Source organism: Pygocentrus nattereri, chromosome 20 (assembly GCF_015220715.1).
Source record: "Pygocentrus nattereri isolate fPygNat1 chromosome 20, fPygNat1.pri, whole genome shotgun sequence".
In the NCBI taxonomy this organism is placed as follows: Eukaryota; Metazoa; Chordata; class Actinopteri; order Characiformes; family Serrasalmidae; genus Pygocentrus; species Pygocentrus nattereri.
In genome coordinates, this window is record NC_051230.1 from 17,943,504 (window position 1) to 17,965,527 (window position 22,024).

A 22,024-nucleotide genomic window follows, 5' to 3' on the forward strand; every position below is an offset into this window, starting at 1 on the left:
ACACCAGGATTGGCAAATTCGCCTCTGGTGCCCTGTGCTCTTCACAGATGAAAGCAGGTTCACACTGAGCACATGTGACAGACGTGACAGAGTCTGTAGACGCCGTGGAGAGCGACATCCTTCAGCATGACCGGTTTGGCAGTGGGTCAGTAATGGTGTGGGGTGGCATTTCTTTGGAGGGCCGCACAGGCCACCATGTGCTCGCCAGAGGTAGCCTGACGGCCATTAGGTACCGAGATGAGATCCTCAGACCCCTTGTGAGACCATATGCTGGTACGGTTGGCCCTGGGTTCCTCCTAATGCAGGACAATGCTAGACCTCATGTGGCTGGAGTATGTCAGCAGTTCCTGCAAGATGAAGGCATTGAAGCTATGGACCGGCCCGCTCGTTCCCCAGACCTGAATCCGATTGAGCACATCTGGGACATCGTGTCTCGCTCCATCCACCAACGTCACGTTGCACCACAGACTGTCCAGGAGCTGGCGAATGCTTTAGTCCAGGTCTGGGAGGAGATCCCTCAGGAGACCATCTGCCACCTCATCAGGAGCATGCCCAGGCATTGTAGGGAGGTCATACAGGCACGTGGAGGCCACACACAATACTGAGCCTCAATTTGGCTTGTTTTAAGGACATTACATCAAAGTTGGATCAGCCTGTAGTGTGTTTTTCCACTTTAATTTTGTGTGTGACTCCAAATCCAGGCCTCCATTGGTTAATAAATTTGATTTCCATTGATGATTTTTGTGTGATTTTGTTGTCAGCACATTCAACTTTGTACAGAACAAAGTATTCAGTAGAATATTTCATTCATTCAGATCTAGGATGTGTTATTTGAGTGTTCCCTTTATTTTTTTGAGCAGTGTATATAAAACATACATGCTCCTATGTGGCAAATGTAAGTTGGATATCAGGGAACTGCTAATATGTATCACAGTTATGTGAAATCCATATATTGCTATATATCTTAATCTTTATGGTTTGAGCCGGGCAACGGGCCGTAATCTGCTGGATTTGCTTCAAAAACTTACACGTAAATTGCAAATACCTCGTTTTTACTGTTTTATATTGTAATATTCACTGTCTGTGCTCATCAGTGAGTGAAGTTAAAACACGGTTCTTTTACATGAACTTTAGCTCATCGCTGTTCGAAGGAAACGACCGCGTCTGTGTTGCCACGGGAACGTACTGCCCAATCAGAATGGCTCTTGAATGGTCGGTCAAAATTTGAACCAATCCGGTTAGGTCTTCTTGTGCTTTTCAACAGTTTGAAACGCGAGTGAACAGTGCATCTGGAGTTTGTGTTTGTGTTGTCAAGTTCCTGTTATAAGTAACCGCGCAAGAAAGGGAACGACAGACTCGCTTTCGGTCGCCCCGATAAGGTAACGAAAGTCATTCTGAACTTGTGCGTCTAATAAGTCGTCGTTAGAAAGGAAACTGTCGAACTGCTAGCTAATGTTAGCCGGTTACTTCGCTAACTAGCGTTAGCTAGCAGTGCTAGTGAGCAGGACTCTGGGTATTAGCTGATGTGAAATTGGAAAGTTTACAGGTTTGATGAGGATTTGAGCTCTGTGCCTTGTCAGGGTGTTGTTGCCAACGTTGCATGTTAAATCACTCCGACAGAAGAAGTGCTCGAAAAATCAGGTTTAGCTGTTAGCTTGCCAAGATGCTTGAGTTTGAAGTCTCAGATGAGTTGCTGGTGAATTATGTATAAGAGAATGTTGTTTGCCTGTATATTCCCGTTTCAGATGTCCTCAGATGAAGGGGAACTCAACAGTCCAGACCTACCAAGGGACTCAGACAGAGGTAGCTCGGTGTCCTCTGAACTTCAAGTGAGTGATTTCCTTCAAAGAAGTAGGTTAACATTTCACATAAACTGTCTTACTGATAGGGGAGGTGCGATTTCCATTGTACACACTTTTTCACCCACTTTCTGCAGTGCTTACCTTTTTGAAGTCCAAGTGTTTTCTCAGTTTGCACATTTTCTTGCATTAGGATGAGTATGAAGAACTGCTTCGCTTTGCTGTGGTCACTCCTAAGTATGAGCCAAATCTTCCGTCACAGCTAATGAGAAGCTCTTTTCCTTCTAAAAGTGCCCAGTATTCGAGATTAATGGATGATGCAGGACTTCAGCATGAGCACGAGGGTTAGATGCAGTCCTCAAAAAAAAAAATACCATACTACAGTAGACAATAGTAAAATGAATATCTAACCACCGATTATATTTTCTGTCTTAGACATCACAGAAAATGGGAGACAGTCTGTACCTGCAAATGAGATGATTTCAGCCAGGGCTACTCCACAGTTAGGTGGTTCCAGACCACAGAGTCAGATTTCTGAAGGTAAACTTATCACTGCAACAAATATATTCAGTAGCAAATCTCAGACTTGAGTACTTTTTACTACTGTCAGTAAATATAGCATTTTCTTCAGGGGAGGAGATGGCTGCCAGGTCTGAAGGAGAGTCAGAGAGACGCTCTGAATCGGACAGATCTGGGCAGAGCAGTCCAGATCCTGTTATCACTTCGCTGACCGAGATGTTTATCTCGGAGGAGAACCTGAACAAGATGGAGAATATTCTGGATATCTGGAGCAGCAACCTGAAGGTCTGACTATCCTCTAAAATGTGTTTGTTATTGTCTTATATTTACTTCAGTCTGTACGTACATGGTGTGTTTAAAGAAAGAGCCATAATTCCCAAATGGTCCACCCTATATTGATGTCAATACCATAGAAATAAAGCTGAATTTCATAGTTATTATTGGCTTTAAAAACAGTTTGTTAGAGTACAAGGACGAAAGAAGATTGGTCACTTAGTTATGTATGTAACTATCACGTGTATTAAAGCCTAGAGAAAACAGTTGTGATTTCCAACTTCATTGGAATTCTTGTCTCTTCAGAATGTTTTTTGGAGTCAGTGCTCTAAATTAGCCTTTTTCCACAGTGCGTTTCCTTAGGTATCAAGCCTGGTAGATAATACCTCATCTCTATCTTTTCATAGAGTAATGTGATGATGGAGCTAAGGAAATGGAAATTGGCCTTTGTGGAGCAGCACAGGCTGGAGATGAGAAAGGAGAGGGATAAACATGCTGCTCATATAGCAGGTATTAATGCAGAGATGGACAGCCTCAAAGACCTGCTCAACACCTACCAGATCTCCAATCAGAGAAAAGATGAGGTGTGTGCCCACTGACACAGATCCATTTTTGTTCATTATAATGGTGCTAAATGTCCAAGTTCTGGTATCAGACAGGATCAGCATTTTTTTTTTTTCTTCAGTGATCTGATAGCAGTATTATTATGCATATCTGATGAAAAATTAAGTAAATGCCCTTAAATCCACTTGGTTACCTCATCTTTCTGCCGTTGCAGGTGATTGTGAATCTTACACGGGCGGTTGACAGGCAGCGGGAGCGGCTGGAGCTGATGAGGAGCTTCACTCAGTGGAGGATCAAGCACTGCACTGCCAAGGAAGAGGTGAGCCGGGCGACAGGGCCACAGTAGAGCAGTCTGACAGCCCAGTGGCACTCAGACTAAGGGCCAGCACCTTTTCAGATGCCTTTATTTATATCATGGTTTATAGTGATATTTATGCGTAGCTTGGACAGCACTGGGTGCCCCCACACTCTCTCTTTGAGTCCTGTCATTGAGAGATTGTTTACCTCCTGACCTCTGCTTTGAGAGTGAGAAAGTTTTTGATCTGTCTCAGTAAATGTCAAAACATTCCAAAAATACAAACGTTTTGTGTGGTTAAATCTTCAGGATAAATGCATTGTCATACATTGTCTGTCTTATTTTTTCCCTGCCAATCTGAAACATTTTGGTTATTCACAAGATTCTGCCCACATAAAAGGTGATGTAGGAAGTAATTTGCTCACCTGATGATGACCCGTCATATTTGAATTTTTTCCTCTGGGTCACTGTTTTCTTCCCTGGCCTTTAGGCACATGGGGCCAAGTTGGCAGATCAGCACTACCAGCTGCAGCTCAAGAGGAAGGTGTGGGCTGGCTGGCACTCACTCATCCAGAAAGACTGGAGGGAGAGGGTAGAGCAGGCCTGTCGAACACGTGCTGAGGATGTCTGCCTGCAGCTGTCTGCAGACTATGAGGCTAAGCTGCTGGAGGTAGGAGCACCATTGAGTTGATTTGAACCGCATGGCCATATTATGTTTTTGATTAAAAAAAGAAAAGAAATTAGGCTGAGCCTTGATCAGTTCTAGGGTGGTATCATTTCTTATGGGTAAATTCTCAGACTTGATAATGACACATTTTTTTCTTCACTGTTACAATTCAGAATTATTTAAAAAAAAATAATAATACACATGTCTGGAAGAGCTGTTTACATTTAGAGCTTTAATCAAGCCTGAAATTTTGTTCCAAAGCTGAATACAGCCTGAGAACAGAGGACTTCCTGTCAATCCAAACCTGAGCCACTTAACACTTCCCAACTCCATGTTTGACTACAGAGCGAGCATAATTAGTCCTGTTTAATTGAATTTAGTGTAGCACAGTATGTGAAATGTTAAATACAAATAATTGGATTTTTAGATTTTTTTTTTATAGTATATTTTTAATGTGGCCCTGGACAGTGTAGAAAAGAGGTGAAGAAGAGGGTGCAGGCAGGGTGGAGTGGGTGGAGATGGGTGTCAGGGCTGATGTGTGACAGAAGGATAGCAGCAAGAGTGAAAGGGAAGGTTTACAAGACAGTAGTGCATCCTGCTATGATGTATGGTTTGGAGACTGTGGCTCTGTCTAAAAGACAGGAGGTTGAGCTGGAGGTGGCGAGATGAAGATGCTGAGTTTTTCATTGGGAGTGACAAGGATGGACAAGATTAGAAATGAGCAGATCAGAGGGACAGTGAAGGTGGAGCAGTTTGGAGATAAAGCCAGAGAGGCCAGGTTGAGATGGTTTGGACATGTGTTGAGGAGGAATAGTGGATATATTGGGCAAAGCATGTTGGAGATGGAGCTGCCGGGTAGAAGGAGAAGAGGTAGACCTCAGAGAAGGTTTATGGATGTAGTGAAGGTGGACATGGAGATGGTTGGTGTAGAAGTAGAGGAGGCAGTGGATAGGGCAAGATGGAGGCAGATGATCCGCTGTGGCGACCCCTAAAGGGAGCAGCCGAAAGAAGAAGATTTTTAATGTGGCCCTACTGTTTTAACTTTGCAGATGCCATGAAAAAAATAAATATTGTGACTTACCATACATCATGAAAACCTCTGGAGGGGTCATGATATTACATTTTTGCCTTGTCGCCCAGCTCTGACACAAAAGCATAGTCAGTTGACCAAAGTTAAATTTTGAAGTTTAAATTTTGCTGTAACAAATTCATCAAGCACTGCTTATGAACATCTGAATTTTTTGTAGCCTGGATTGTTTGTTGTCTTCCAATAATGGGATATTCTCACTGAAACTCTTTCTGTGCATAGAACCTGTTGCACATAACAAAAAATTATTTTGGCCAAATAAATATAAACGTCCTTTTGGCTGCACTCAATTATACTCTCCTAAGTCATGTCACGTTTTACTTTTCCATTTTTCCTATGAGTGTAGTCCTTCTGGATCTTGGTGCTGAATTCCGTGAACAGCATGAGTCCAGCATGCCAAATTTAAAACTATTTTAAGGTATTGAAAATAGAAAGAAAGAATAAGGAGTAAAATTAAAGCACAAGGAAATGCAGGGTAAAGCGTTTCAAGCTATTGATTTACATAACGGTAGATTATTAAAAGACAATAACAGCAATTTTTGATATTTTCAGGTTTTTATAAAAATAACCATTAACCCTAAGAATTTTATTTTGGCCAAAAATGGTCATATACTTGACAGAAAATTATTAAAACATTCCCGAAATCAGTTGAATCACAACTTTTAGAGTGAAAAATGTTTTGAAAGGTTTTAATAGTAAAGTCCTCTGGCCCTTGGCTATGTGATGTACTAGTACTTTGGTTGCTTAAATTTAGTGATTAATTAGAAGAATTTATGTGAACATTAAAGTCTGGGTATGTATGTGTGCTCTCAGCATGTGGAAGCCCTACAGAAAGCCCAGGCAGAGATCCAAAGGCTGCACATAGAGAGAGAGCGCTATGAAGAATCTATGAAGAAAGCCTTCATGCGTGGAGTCTGCGCACTCAACATTGAGGCTCTCAGTATGTTCCAGACTGGAGATACAGGGAGGCAGGAGCGAGGTAAGCTAAGCTTTATCCATGTACTCTGTAAGTACTACAGCACTGCAGTGACAAAGACCCAGATACAGATTAACATGTCCAGACATCCTGCAATTAAGTGTTGGGTTAGTCTAGTGACTGACCAGTTCCAACACAGGACTGATTTATGTCTGAGGATGGGAAATGTCCACTGTATTGTAATTAATGTTGCATTTAAAATAACTTTGAAGATACACAAAACAAATTCTAACTAGGAATCTATTTTTGGGTGGTGGCATAATGTGTTTAGTGCACCTAAGAACAGCCAGATAAAGAATGTGCATTCATGTTTTTTGAGCTGCACATGTGAATGTGCCAAAGTCTGACTTGATCTATTGTCTGAATTTCAGATCTCATAATTATCTTGGATGCTGCATTAATTTAATGTTGAAAATTACAGTAAAAGCTTCAGTATTATACCTTTGATTGTGCATCCTACATCTTCATTAATGCTGATGGTCTGGCCTTAAGTTGGAGTTGGTCGATATTTCTCTTATCCCCCCATATAGAGAATAAGCAGGCAAAACAAGAACAGTGGGAGGAAAGAAGAATAAGACCCAGTTCAGTATCAGTACTTTAGCTGTGGCAGCAAATGGGCTATTGACTGGACTGTTCAATAGGCCTGTAGAACTTGTCATCCTTTTGTAAACCCAGTGAAATCTTCATTGTGTAAGACTAAGGCAGAATACTAAGTGGTGCGACTAGCAGCACTCAAAAAGAACACCCTCCTCCACTGCTGCTATTCATATTTGTGAATTAAAGCAGGGCCAAATAGGTGTCATTGAATAACTGCAGCAGCAATGAGTTGGAGTTCTGAAAGTTCAGATTGCACTTAATCTACATTTTTCATTATGCTCAAAGAGTATATTCTCTGTTCTCTTTTCAACCACTGTTGTTGCATTAATTGCAACTAAATAAACAATAAAAAAACGTTCTTATACTTCCTCAAGATGCTCCACTCTCAGGGGAGGAGCCTGGCTGTAGCACAATGGCCAGTCGCCCGCTCCGGACCGCCTCTGCACGCCTTAGCCCAATTGTCATGGAGTCTCCAGTACTGCCCGCCCCGTCACGCAGTAATGCAGAAGACACAGAAGCAGTAAGACACTAAAGAACTCTGCAGGGGCAGTATTTAACGGGGATGGATGGTTTTTGTTCTAGGGTTCAGTATTTTCACTGCATTAATTCAAATGCATTTATTGATATTATGTTCTATATTTTAAAAATCAGATTTAAATTGCTAAGCTAGTTTTGCATGGTTAGATCCACAGTTTTGTAAGTTTGTATAGGCTTGCTGCAAAATGCTTTTCTCTGATCTGATTGATTAAAAGCAGATAATATGTAAAGCAGCTTTAAAACTAGAAACTAAATCTCTAGACTAGTTGGTTGGAGAAGAATAGGCCTATATCAGACTATATCAGAATAGCCTCCAGGCAAGATCAAGATCTTGTAGACATTCCTTTAATTCTTTATAAGCAACATTATTTGCTAATTCTCTTGATCCTTTGTTAAAACAACATTCAGTCCATTTATCTATTACTCTGTTGCAGGAGCAGTTCACATCTCTGGCTGGCTCTAGTGCAGCAGCAAGCCGGGCAGAGGCACTACCTTCCACCACGATAGTAAACACTGCTTTACCACCAGGAGGCAGCACAAACTCTTTTAGAAAGGTTTTTAAAAAAACAAAAATAAATCAAATGAGTCGGTTTATGTGCATTTAATCTGTTAGTATTGCATCTTAAGCATTAACTACTATCAGTATAGTAAATGACAATTCTAATTTATGGTTTTATGGCCATTTCCGTAGTCCAGTGCACGGATAGTAACAGCTGGTCAGCAGAAAGCTTCCAAGACTGTGACTGCACGTATAACCGGACGCTCCGAGTTGGCCAAGGCAGGCTGCCCTCCTGGAAATCTGCATGTGATGGGTGTGGCCCCACCCATGAGCTCCGTCATTGTGGAAAGACACCACCCTGTCACTCAGGTATCAGAGCCTGTCTTTATAAAAGTACAGCAGCTTAAAATAACCATGGTTTTGATGCACATGCACTAGTATAGATGGATGTAATCATTCAGTATGTAAAGACGGAATTGTTTTATTATTTCTGTATTCTGATGTTTCTGATGTCTCGTTCTCTCAGCTCACTGTTGGTCAGGCAACAGCAGCCAAATTCCCTCGCTCTGCCCTCCAGAGTCAGACTGTGTCAAGCACTAAGAGCTCCTCCAGCCAGCCAAGAACACACTCCTCTGCATTTCATATTCACTCTATCAAAGTAGTGGACTAACGCATTCAGTTCCATGCAAACACAAATGAATGTACTATGGTTATTGATAAATATACGAGGACTTTTTAACTGTTGCACAGAAGTGGATTACAATAACGTAACCTGTCAAACTACACAGGTACATATTGGAGCAAAAACATCTGTTCTTGTTCAGGGATCAGGACAAAGATTTTTATACTGCTCATTCAGGTATGGGTGACCATTTTTGATTTATGTTTATTTTTAAACCAGTTTATTTGATTACGTATTTTATACTAAAGAAATGCAACAATCGCACCATGTTTGTAGATAAATGTTTTATTTTTTTTATGTATTGTCTTCTTGTCAACATTTCACTGTTTGTGACTGTTCACTTGCTAATGTGTGATACAATCATCTTCAGTACGGTCGGTAGTATGAAGGTTCACCAACATGTCTGCACAATCCTCTGATGATTTATAGTGTTCGTAAGACTGAATGTATTTGGTATTCACTGACCAAACAAGTATGTGTGGTAATGTAACGTGTGTTTGAATTGGTGTAAAATGGGAGTTGATAGACTTCAGCTCTTTTTTTCCTCAAGGCTCCTCCAAGTGAAATAAAGCTTTATTTTTAGAGTTTCATGAAACCACACATTTCCGGTTACTACTGTCCTCTCCCTCCATTCTGACCTTTTCTATCAGGAAGACAAAAAACATTCTGATGTTATCCAACTTTTTTTAGTCAAATAGTAGGTCATTTTAAGTGGCTGTTTCTTTGAAAATCACCAAAGAATTCAGTGTTGTGTAAATATGAAAACAACTTAAAAACTGGAAAATATCTGTCGCCATACCTGCCATCTTTGTATTCCCAACAGAGATCAGGGCTTGGTAAAGCTCTTTGGCTGGGTTTTCCTTTGCCATAGTCACTCCATGGAGCCAGATCAGTAACATTCTGTTCCCATGTTCCTGGTAACTGTTGGGACCTTGCAGCACAAGCAAATTAACCCCTTGTAATTACAGTGAGGTAACCAAACTATTAGACATTAGATGTAAGAAATATAATAAATAAGGAGTGTGCGTGTTTCATTTAGATTTAAGGGTGTCTTGTTCATTGTAGATGAAGCACCTTACTTGGCTTGTTAATTTGTAACATTTAGATTCTCCACATGGTGTTGATATTAGTACTCAATTAGCTTGCGGTGCTTCACATTAGTGGCACTGTGTGCAGGGTTGTACAATGTGACAATACTACTGCACAGGCTAGTAGGTCATAGTCGGATGTGTGTGAGACCTCCGTGTCAGTTCAAGTGCGTGTACATGTTCATAGTTATTTCTGAGCTGCTCTAGCTGTTCCGGTGTGTGCAACATCAAAACATTTCCCCACAGCTCAAGTCATCTACTGAAGCATAGCTGTGTGCGCTGCAATGTAGGTTAAGTTGTAGTGTATATGAATACTAGAGAAATCCAGATGTTTGTGAATGAAGGGCTTTGTGATGCACAAAATGTCCAAAACTTGTTTAGTATGGGGCTCTAATTTCATACGTAGAGTCAGCAATGATTTGGGATTTACCTGCTGAAAGTCCCCCCCAAAAGACCAATCTGGAATCAGCAGCTCTTGCCTCTTGTTATGCCTACTGACCTCACTCATCTTTAGCCTCTTAAAGATGGTTCTTCGAGGGTTTGTTAGTAAAGAACATGGTTCTATATAGACCGATGCGCACACAATAAACCATTTGCATGATTAAAGGTACTGATGAAGGAAGTGCTATAGATGGTTCCATACAGAACATTTTTGAAAAGCATTCTTCTCTTGTTAGAAGCACATGTAACAAAGGAAGAACTCCTTTTGATATTATATAGAACTTTTTTTTCAAAAAAGTTCTATATCGAACCATATACAACACATTCCCCATCAATCTGAATAACCATTTAAGCACACAAAGGGTTATTTGATTGGTCATGGTTCTACATAGAACCACTGTCTTTACAAGAACCCTTGGAGTAGCATCGCTTTTAAGAGTGTATATACTATATATATTTTCTTTTAAATAATAATAAAAGTAAGTCCTACCTTTAGATAATGAATTTTTTTTTTTCCCATTTTAAAATTTATGAATGCAGCATATGCATTCCTGCTACTTTGTCATTGTTGAGAAAGTTATCTATATTTCACAAAATAAACACAAAAATACAAACTTCTTAAATGCTATGTGTTTTTTCACAATTAAAAATTTCTTCCACTTACTGAAATTTGCACTTTTTTTAAACATTTGACATTATTTTAATATTAGTGCTAATAAAATTTAATCTGTGCTGCAACGCTTTATAGCACTTTACAAGCTTTATAGCACCAGTGTTACATGCTCAAAATGTTTATGTACAGCCCTGCTGTGTCCTTGTTTCTTATTTGTTTTCTCGCTGAAGCCCGCTTACAACATTTGAGTGGTTTTATATTCCAAAAAATTGTTTTCTTTTAAACGACCAACCTCTCTTTTTCCAGTAGAATGACAGCACTGGCCATAGAAATACTGCACCTCCAAGAATAATATGTAAATTCTCTGTTGTGCTCGTGACACCACAAACATGATGAATGCAAAACAGTCTGTTTTTGCAACTTAATTTCTGTACATGAACTGGGCTTTTAAAATCTTTAAGAATCTTACATAGCAGGCTACTTCGAACTCTTCTGTTAAAGGTAAAACTGTGTTACTATAGGCCTTTTCAAATCAATAATGGTACACTGATGGTTTTGATATGGCCCCTTTAAGAGACAAGTAGCCCTCATCACCTGTCCACTGCTCCTCGATGGCAGCCACCTGCTGCTCAGTGAAGCCCCAGTGCTGGGCAAGTTTCTTCCACTCATTCTGCTTCACCAGGCTGTGCGCCAGCTTCCACATAACATCTCGGACCTGCTTAGTCTCACTACGGCGGTCTGGCTTAAACGTCAGGGGAGATTCATCATGAAGGGTCCCATTAGCTCCTGGATTGGACTGACAAAAGTAATCAAATAACATCACCTTTCGAGAAAGGCCAGATGGTTAAAAAAAGAAGAAGAAAAAAAAAAACAGGTGCTGAATGAACGTGTCTAGGCTCATTATCCAATATTACTGCTGGCCAGTCCCCCTTGGTTATGTTATTCACTTGTCAGACTATACTGGGATGCCAATATTTTTCCATTACATCCATGCGCTCTAACCAAATAAATCTGATGGGGTGACATTTAGGTGTGGCATCGTTTACAGTGTAAAATTACATTAACCCCTCACTCTAATTTCATTTTGGATGACCGAGGAAATAAGAGATAACTGAGGCCAGGCCTGAGAGGAGATCCCAAGAAAGGTTGAACTCATTCTACTATGTTATCCAATTCTATTTTAAAGTGAAAAATTATCACCTAAATTATCTTACATTCCTCTAACCACACAGTTGCTCAGTAATCTAAAACTGAGCTGCTTATGAGGTTTCTGACACTGTATGATCTACCGTTATCAACAACAAAGAACAAATGTAAGACAAAATATAGGACGATTCTAAGGGCCTGTTACTGACAGAGGGCCTAAATATTATTATATTATTATTATTATTATTATTATAGTTTTTTTTCAATGTGAAAGTATTAATCTGTGGTCTTTAAAAGAAAGACAGAAGAGAGAAAAGAAAGGGTGACAGAGTATGTCACCCAGTTTTTCACAAAGAAATGGAGTTTAGCCCATGAGAGGTAGAAATTAACCTGTTAGCTTAGTCCACAGTGAACTGGGCTACTTTTGCTCCCCTAACATTAATTACTTAATATCTTCACAGAAAATCTGTGTTTACAATTTGCTCCTCTTTTAGCTGACATTTAATCAATGCAGGCAAACATTTAGGAAGCTATTCATAGTACACAAGTACTCCCTGCTCCTGTTGAGGCCAGGCCCAACACATGCAGATTCAGGCTCAGCAGCCCTGTTTGCCCATCCTCATAGCCCTACCAATGACCCAGTCCTACTTTCAACTGTAAGCAGAAGCGAGAAGCATTACGTTCAATAACGTCAGTTGGCATAATTGCAGGGGGTTTGTGGTCATTTTGGTTTTCATTATTATGACAAAAGACAAATCCTTAAATCCTTTCCAAAAAAAAGAAAACTAAATAGTTTTCCACAGTTTATTCTCAAATATAGCTACGTTTTACAAATTCTTGCGTTTTGTTGTGCTTGTTCTTTTGTAATAAAGATACACACATGACTTATGGTACATTGAGGGATTAGCATGCTAACGTTAGCTAATTTTGAAGTATGTGGTAGTGGGATGGTGGGGCCCAATGTGATATCGTTTCATGGGGCCCAAAATCCCTGGAGGCACCGCTGGCCAGGGCCTATTTCTTTTAGCTGGGATGTCGTTTTGTCACTATGAAACATTTTACAAACTATTTTGTTTGTTTATTTGTTTTCTGTTTGTTTCTGGCTAATTCAAGTCTAGTTCTGCCATCATAACTGTTGATGCAGGCCTGCTATCACATTATTCACCAACATCCGAGCAAATGGGCTGTAGGTCAAATATCAGTTTTCTGTTCTTGTATGTGCTAAAGTAAAAACGTGGGCTTTGTTCACACTTTAGATCAAACTGGATTGGTTTCTTATGTCTACCTTTTAAGATCAGCTGTTCAGATTTAAAGTTACAAGTGACCAAATCTGATTTGCACGGTCAGACTGTAGTCACATTTGCTTGCATATCCACATGAGGGCAGCACAGGGTAGATGGTAGAAAGCAAATGTCAACATGAAAGCAAAACCAAATGCCTGACATTTCAGGCAGTTTAGAAGTCCTAGCTGGATGGATTTTTTTAGGTCCCAAAAAGAGAAGAGGATGTACGGTTGGCTTTGATACCCCTTACTGTGAAAAAATGTGCTATGTGATTTGTGGGTAGATACTTCTAAACCAAATCAGACTCTGCTGGAACTACCTGTGGTATAAAAAAAGTTTGTCATAAAGTGTCAGGTTATTTACTTAACACGAAATTGTTCAAGGTAGAGGTCTACATTGCCATAGTACCCACCACAATACCTTGCAGGCCAGGGCTAATGATAATAATTCTAATTATAATGCTCACTAATAAAAATTATAAAACTAACTAATAATATCTAATGTAGTCTATAATATCTAACAGCAAAATAACAAATTAATAAAACTCTTCCTAAATAGTGGTGAAGCAACCAATCACATGAACAACATGCAAACTGAAAATCTTAGTAGGCTACAGACTACTGACGTATTGCAGTCATTTAAATATGTGATTAATGCAGAGGGAAACCAGCTATACGGGACTGGAGGTGGGCGCAGGACAACATGTGCAGGTTGCGGGGTAAAATTGTGTAAATCTAATCTTTCACTGAAATATCACTTTAACTGCATTACTGGTGTGGGGGGTTTGAATACTCACATTTAACCAGTTGAAATATCTTTCAGCTTTGATTATCATGTCTACAATGATCACTATATCAGCTCTGGCTGCCACTCCCAAGGCTGTTTTCCCTTGCTGGAGTTTAAAAAACAAACTTTTATTGAAATTCACACTTCATTTGGTATCTCTGTAAAGGTTTGTCTATATTTTAGAACTAGAATACCCTGTCTTTGATCTCCATGTTCACTCCAGCTTTCAGAATCATCTCCACCACATCCACCTTCCCCAGTTCCGATGCGACATGCAAGACTGTCTGGCCCAGCTGAGGGTGGTGATGGAGAAACACACTAATTGTAATTACACGTTACTGTTAAAAATTAAACAGTTTACAGCAGTGGAAACAATATTTTCAGTAATATAAAACCAGTTTTGTAGCAGATGAATGCATAAAGTGATCCTAATTAGGCCACTAGTCTTGCACATCTTTCAAATAATTAATATGCAGCTACAAAACTGTAAAATAAGAACCTTTAGATATGTCCAGAGTGATGAAATGAGCTGTAGATGATTCTAAAATCCACATAACACCATACATAGTTATAATAAAGAATATATCTAGAATATTTTAACAGTGGCGATCACATCTCAAAGCAGATAAAAAGGTAAATACAGTATAATATACTTTGGTGCCTGGTTTATAATATTTACATCTGCACTGTATAAACACAATACTATTCAAATGTTTGGACTCACTTGTCATATTCATAATTACCAATGTTTTATTCATTCAGAAATAACTTGCTGCATAACTCACATGATCCGTTATGTCTGCATCACACCCTGACTCCAGTAGAGTGTGAATCACTGGAATATGGTAGTTCTTCACTGCCAGGTGGAGTGGTGTTTGCAAGTGCTGGAAAATGTCAAATAATTTTCATTATGAGGTGATTTTTAACCGTTCTTTAATACTACTGTCAGTTTTATTGGATACTAGTTTATCATAAACATACTTCAGTTCTGTGAGCCATTACATTCAGCATAATTTGATTTAAATAAGCATTTGCATTTTGTATTGAGTCCTGGTTGAAAAGCATTGTGATTTACTTGATTCTGAATGTTCATCTGTGTGCCATTATCAACAAGGAGCTTCACCACGGGTGTAAAACTCTTTTCACACACAGCATGCAGAGGACCTGTCCTGTTCTGAGAACAAACAGCATACAACATATTAGAAATAATGAGTGTCATTTGATGTCAGGTGACCTAACAATAGAACATACATTCATACAAGTAAAGTATCTAAGCTTCAGTCATTTCCAAGACAGGCACTTCTTACTCACTGTAGTGGGGATGTTTGGGTCACAGTCCGCTTGTAGCAAAGCCAGAACACACTCCTCATGATTTCCAACTGCAGCTAAATACAGCGCTGTCTCCCCAGCCTCCAAACACAACACATTACAATGTTGAATAAAGTGTACATTTAACATTATAGTGTAGACTGTGTTCATTTATCTATTTATCTGTCCATCCATATGTCTATCTATTTCTGTCTGTCCAACCATATGTGCATCCATTTATTTTTGTCCATCTATTTGTCTGTCTAACCATCTATGTCTGCCTCTCTATTTATCTGATATGTCCATTTATCTATTCATCCATTGGTCTGTCTGTCTTTCTATCTATGGATTTTAGTATCTTTTCATCAGCATTTCTTTTTATAGGTTTAGACTCAGACGCTACAAGTCTTACATGATTGACTTCATTCCGGATCTCAAAGTTATCCAGCAGGAGCTGCAGGGCTTCTAGTTCACCATTTCTGGCAGCAAGGTGCAAAGGTGTGTCACCATTCTAGTGAAGAGAGGTGGAAAAACATGGGCCAATGTTTAATTAAAACAATTCCCTTTACAGTTTTGCATTTCTATATACCTATTTTATATATTCAATAATGCCCACAAGTGAACAAAGGGAACAGTAATAGAAAAAAGATGAACAGAAAACGAATAGATGGCCTAGGTAAAAACTTGGCTATATACTGTATCACCATTCATAACTATGATTTAGCATGAAGGAGAGTTTGAGAAAGTGTAAATGAAGTGGACCTGATTTTCCTCCATGGTGGACATGTTGTAAGGCTCTTCCATCAGCATCTGCAGCATTTTCACACAGCCATGCTCTGCTGCCACAGCGAAAGGCCGATTTCCATTCTGACATACAGAGAACGTGTTTGCTATGTTTAACTGTTCACGTCAAGAAAATACAAGGTCTAACATCACCCTCATGTACTGTATATAACAATGTAGCATCATAAAAAGATAATGCTAACTGGTTCCCAATTTCATTCAATGTTAGCCAAGCTAGTATTTTAGCCGATTCCTCTGCTTATAGTTATGAGAGTTGCACAGTTTTGAACAATGTAATAGATTTATTATTATTAATTATTAAGTGATCCTTATTAGTCCCACAACGGGGAAATTTCACCTCCGCATTTAACCCATCCATGAAGTGAAACACCACATACACTCTAGTGAGCACACACACACTAGGGGGCAGTGAGCGCACTTGCCCGGAGCGGTGGGCAGCCCAATCCGCAGCGCCCGGGGAGCAGTTGGGGGTTAGGTGTCTTGCTCAAGGACACCTCAGTCATGGACTGTCGGCTCTGGGGATCAAACCGGCAACCTTCCGGTCACGAGGCTGGTTCCCTAACCTCCAGCCCACGACTGCCCCTGTTTTGCATCACTTTCGTTAACCCCTTAACCCTATGCTTACTAGTCAGGCAGTTAGGTTTTTAGGGTCTTCCTGAAAAAAAAAAACTGTACTGTGTTTTCCAGCTAGAGCCAAAAGAATAAACTGTCTTACTTTGTCTTCTTTATCAAGTTCTCTCATCTGAAGGTCATCCACAATGTACTCCACAATTTCAGTGTGGTCATTAATGGCAGCACAGTGCATCATGTTCATCCCTTGCTGGGAACAGAATGACAGCACATAGAGAAATTTTGAAATTCAGGACTGGTCACATTTCATCAGACATAATATGTAACAGTGAGATCACAACCTCACCATGTTTTCAATCCTCTGATCAGCCCCACCTTGTACAAGTAACTTTAAGATTTCCAAACTGCCAAACCAAGCTGCCAGGTGAATGGCAGTTACTCCATACTGTGTGGGAGATGAAAGTGGAGGAACAATGATAAATAGATGCAACAGTATTTTCACAGTACACTTTTCATAGAACATTATTTTGAGACCAAAAGTGGCTAATATATGACTCCAAAAAAACTCTTTATGCCGTTATTTTTAAGAGTGTATATTACACGTGTCACTGTTTGGTCTCATTTAAATGAAACTTAAATTAAACCATAGCGTACCTTGTCCTGTAAGTCCAGCTTTGCTCTCCTCCTAAGGAGGACATCAACCGCTTCCACGTTTCTGCAGGCCACGGCATAATGAAGGGCAGTACGATTGTGCTGGGATGAAACAAAGATGATTCAGAAAATTCTTGATTGAGAGAGAGAACAAAATAAAGCCGTAATGAAAGTAAATTACTTCCTGGACCCTAAAAGTACAGTAAGTAGAATTTCCATATATTCCTTGACATACAGGCTTTGAAGTAAAATAAAAGCTTTTTCTGAGCCCATGGAGTAGATGACACATGGATCACAACTGCTTTATTGTTGAAATAATATTCAATAATAAATATTGCATCTACTACATAGTACAGTACATACACTCACCGAGCACTTTATTAGGAACATCTACAATTACACACTGTAGTCCATCTGTTTCTCTGCATACTTTTTTAACCCCCTTTCACCCAGTTCTTAAATGGTCAGGACCACCACAGTGCAGGTATTATTTGAGTGGTGGATCATTCTCAGCACTGCAGTGACAATGAAGAGGTGGGGGAGTGTTAGTGTGTGTTGCGCTGGTCTGAGTGGATCAGACACAGCAGTGCTGCTGGAGTTTTTAAACACCTCAGTGTCACTGCTGGACTGAGAATAGTCCACCAATCAAAAACATCCAGCCAGCAGCGTCCTCTGGGCAGCATCCTGTGACGAGTGATGAAGGAGTAGAGGACGACCAACACAAACTGTGCAGCAGCAGGTGAGCTTATCGGCTCTGACTACATCTACAAGGTGGACTGACAAGGTAGGCGTGTCTCAGAGTGGACAGTGAGTGGACACATTGTTTACAAACTGCAGCAGCACTGCTATGTCTGATCCACTCACACCAGCACTGCACACCAACATGACACCACCACGTCAGTGTGACTGCAATGCTGAGAATGATCCACCACCCAAATACTACCTGATGTGTGGTTGTCCTGGCCACTGAAGAACAGGGTAAAAGTGGCTAACAAAGCATGCAGAGAAACAGATGGACTACAGTCTGTAACTGTAGAACTACAAAGTGCACACATAGTAAGTGGAGCTGATAAAATGGACAATGAGTGTAGGAACAAGGAGGAGTTCCTAATAAAGTGCTCAGTGAGTGTATATTGAAATACAGTAATAAACATTCAAAGATTCCTATTTCATAAAAACTCTCCAAATAGTTTCACTGACCTACCACATTTTTTGCGTTAACATTCACACCCCTTCCTAAAAGCTTCATGGTTTCGACGTCATTCCTCTTCGCTGCTTCAATGTATTCTTTCTCCGTCTCTAACACTGGAGCAGAGCGTTGGAGAAGAGGGAAAAGTTCATTAACAAAACTGATCAATTCGCTGCAGCATTTAAGATCAATACGGACAGTCATTTTACTTCTGGCAATAGTGTTTACAAGATTACAGGAAAAGTGATAGCCTGCATGCTCAGGTATGTATCACTGAGTACACAAACAGTATTTTGTTTGAGGTGTTCACTTCATGGATGAATTAGTCTTGTGTGACCACTAATGATTTACTCATGGGAGGCTATGTACTTCGGTCTCCATGATTTGTACTTGACAACATCCAAGAAAATGATGGATCCCCACTGCATTAACATTTCTCACCAGAGTTTGTAGTTATACAAAACCTTAATAGCCAACCTGGCCACTTTTCGGTACTCCAAAATGACTAATTTTAATCATAAAAGGTCTAAAAACATTCCATATTCTGCTGGGATAGCACTTTTTTTTCTTAAAGCTTACTAAATAAAGGTCCCTAAACGGTTTTTACCTTGGATGTAGAGTTCCAGAAATAAACTTTAAATGATACAGAATTTTTACACTATGTGGTTTTATAAACTTTGTCAGACACATATCTCATTCATAAAAATGGATCTTCATTTATTCATTTAAATTCATTTGAATGTTCTTAGGGAACCAAGAGGTTCTTCCCTCCAAATCCCTTTTGGTGCCTTTTAGTTTTTAACACCTCAATGCCCATATCTGGGATTTTCTAATTACAAAGGTTGGACATAAACAGGTCAAGAATGCATTGCTTCAGATATTATCAATCATCTATTAGGATTCAGGGCAAAACAATCAGTTTGGTTGAGAATAATACCAGCTAGGGAGAACTAATAAGGCAAAAAAATATATCATTGCACTACACTGCATGATGTATATCACATTTTCACACAGAAATAATGCAATAAAGCTATATTTAAAACGGCCAGTAAAAATACAATGACTTGTACACATCTCACATACTGCACTGTATTAAATCCAGAAAAATGGAATACATTTATGGGCTAATTATGCTCTCTATGTAATGAAGCATGGAGTGTTCCTGAGGTACTGATGATCCACAATATGCTTACAAAAGTGTATTATCATGACGACAAAAGTTATCAAGATCAGAATATTGCCATACATACTGCCCACTTCTAATTTCAGCTATAAGGTCACTAACTTTTTAAGTCTTAAACCTAACAAAAATACGCAGGACTTGTAACAGAGTAGGCAAATAACCGAATTACTGAAACTGCTACTAGATCACAGCAAGTACTCACACATCTCCACATTATCGAAACTGCTGTCTGGCTCTGGCTCTTTCTGGAGTACAAAATCTGTGAAGTCTTTGATATGCTCTGATTTCATCCACGTTTTAGGGTTCAGGTTCTCCTTTTTCAGCATGGGGTGCTTCATGATTCTTTCTTTCAGAGCCAAAACTCTCTCCTCCATTGTGCTTTGTGTCGTGGTGAAGCTTTCTGCTTTGAAACAGAAAGAGCTCTGTAACGTGGCTACGTTTGTTTGCTTTGGAGGCCTACACCCTAAGGAAATTTGCTCTTACTCAAAGTACATACAGTTAAACTTCTCAAGAACTGATTGTGTTGAAAGGCTTGTGAGAACTTCTTAAAAGACACTCTAGAAGTTTTGCCTTAAGACTTGGTAAGGCAGGGTATCTTGGTGCTGAGGGAATCTGAATCAGAGGAAAACAATAAGACAGCATATGAGATGATACCTGCTACAGAACACACCGAGTGAAAACGAAATGCTATTTGTACTCGAACATGAGAATGAGGAAAATATCCAACTTGGTATGAATGCAACTTTAAACATCAGGCATTAAGCATAAAGGCATTACAAAAGAGAATAATATAATTTTCCCATTATAAATTAAAAACACAACTCTATTTTTTAAGTATATTCTTGCTGTATTATAATATTTTAAATCATTCAGGGCCTCCTTTCATATGGCCACTGTAACACAACACGTACTCTTAAATGGTATAGTGGCAACACTATGTGGGTGATTCCATGACTGGGGTGCCATGTGTGTCCCACTGATGTTACACTTACATATATGAATAAACGCCAAGGTGAAAGAAATAAAAATAAAACGGTAAAGGGTCCGTCACAACAATCTGTGCGCATTCAGATGAATAACATTCGGTTACAATTTATAGGATTATCTACAGCTTTTAAAAACATTTTCGCCAATCCCAGCCTACTACACAAGCTTGATATACACTCACCGGCCACTTTATTAGGTACATTAGGTACATTTATTAGGTATTAGGTACATTAGGTTCAATTGCTTGTTAACACAAATAGCTAATCAGCCAATCACACGGCTGCAACTCAATGCATTTAGGCATGTAGAGGTGGTCAAGAAAACTCGCTGAAGTGCAGACCGAGCATCAGAATGGAGAGGAAAGGTGATTTAAGTGACTTTGACCGTGGCATGGTTGTTGGTGACAGATGGGCTGGTCTGAGTATTTCAGAAACCGATGATTTTCATGCACAACCATCTCCAGGGTTTTCAGAGAATGGTCCAAAAAAGAGAAGATATCCAGTGAGCGGTCAGTTGTGTGGACGAAAATGCTTTGTTGATGTGAGAGGTCAGAGGAGAATGGGCAGACTGGTTCGAGATGATAGAAAGGCAACAGTAACTCAAATAAATAAACAAAATGTCTGAGGAACGTTTCCAACACCTTGTTGAAAGTGTGCCACGAAGAATTAAGACAGTTCTGAAGGCAAAAAGGGGTCCAACCTTTTATTAGTGTACCTAATAAAGTAACCGGTGAGTGTATATCATGAAAATATTCAAAAAACGTATTATTTGTGCATGAATGTGTAATTAATTTACCAACTCATGACTGCAACTTCCTTTTTCATGGGGCACCCATTATAAGTTACGAAAAATGTGTATGTGTGTCCCTCAATATTCAATGAATGCTTTTACCTGAACACGTTCACCCAGGGCTGGGCAACATGGAAAAATATTATCAATATTTCAAGATGTACCAGGATGTTAAGTTTTTCTAGGCTTTAATAAGCTGAAACAGATAAAATAGAACCTGTGGTGCCACATATAAAAATACTTTATTATTAATAATAATCCTCCAACAAAAATGACTTATTCAATGCTTTACAAATTGCATTGCACAAAATCTAATTAAACAGACTAAATTATACTATGTAATGAAAATTTTTACATACCGACAATGTCCACAATAAAAGCGTATTGTGATAATTTATCTTGTCAACAATAAAATATTCATACTGCCCACCCCTACATTCACTTCTCTGAAATATGTACATTATGCCACATGTGTCAGAGGAATCTACACTATGCAATTTCCTGAAGATCATGGAAGAAAGAATGTTATTGTATTCTTCAATCTTTATAGTCCTTCCTTTTTCCATTCCCCCCATAGTTCTCCCTAGTTTAGTCATGTCTAATTCCAACTGTTAGCTAGGACTCCACTATCACATGATGCTACCAAACTGGAAGGGTGAAGACTAACATGATTCCTCTGAGACACGGGAAG

At 39.4% G+C, this 22,024-nt stretch overlaps 2 protein-coding genes across 8 annotated transcripts; one reads left to right on the forward strand and one right to left on the reverse strand.

Annotated features, from left to right (window-relative positions):
- Positions 1-1,263: 1,263 nt before the first annotated feature.
- Positions 1,264-9,095, forward strand: poc5 (POC5 centriolar protein homolog (Chlamydomonas)). Of its 6 annotated transcripts, none has more exons than XM_017695555.2 (13): positions 1,264-1,379; positions 1,746-1,829; positions 1,993-2,143; positions 2,235-2,339; positions 2,419-2,603; positions 2,999-3,175; positions 3,370-3,474; positions 3,941-4,120; positions 6,018-6,183; positions 7,152-7,297; positions 7,749-7,868; positions 8,006-8,182; positions 8,340-9,095. In XM_017695555.2, exons 2-13 carry the CDS (start codon positions 1,746-1,748, stop codon positions 8,481-8,483), a joined length of 1,740 nt encoding a protein of 579 aa, XP_017551044.1. In that variant the 5' UTR covers positions 1,264-1,379; the 3' UTR covers positions 8,484-9,095. The 6 variants fall into 6 exon arrangements, with proteins under 6 accessions (XP_017551044.1, XP_037387287.1, XP_017551045.1 ...); XM_037531390.1 differs by having other exon boundaries at positions 7,749-7,820; XM_017695556.2 differs by having other exon boundaries at positions 2,431-2,603.
- Positions 9,000-19,946, reverse strand: ankdd1b (ankyrin repeat and death domain containing 1B). 2 transcript variants are annotated; one of them, XM_017695478.2, is made up of 15 exons: positions 19,760-19,946; positions 18,390-18,490; positions 17,189-17,287; positions 16,881-16,979; positions 16,680-16,784; positions 15,923-16,027; positions 15,573-15,671; positions 15,164-15,262; positions 14,928-15,026; positions 14,638-14,736; positions 14,047-14,145; positions 13,863-13,958; positions 11,232-11,433; positions 9,295-9,426; positions 9,000-9,138 (listed from the first exon to the last, which is right to left on the reverse strand). In XM_017695478.2, the coding sequence occupies exons 1-15, from the start codon at positions 19,929-19,931 to the stop codon at positions 9,083-9,085; spliced, it is 1,662 nt and encodes a 553-aa protein (XP_017550967.1). In that variant the 5' UTR covers positions 19,932-19,946; the 3' UTR covers positions 9,000-9,082. The 2 variants fall into 2 exon arrangements, with proteins under 2 accessions (XP_017550967.1, XP_037387291.1); XM_037531394.1 differs by having other exon boundaries at positions 9,003-9,133; positions 19,760-19,941.
- Between the last annotated feature and the right edge of the window lie 2,078 nt (positions 19,947-22,024).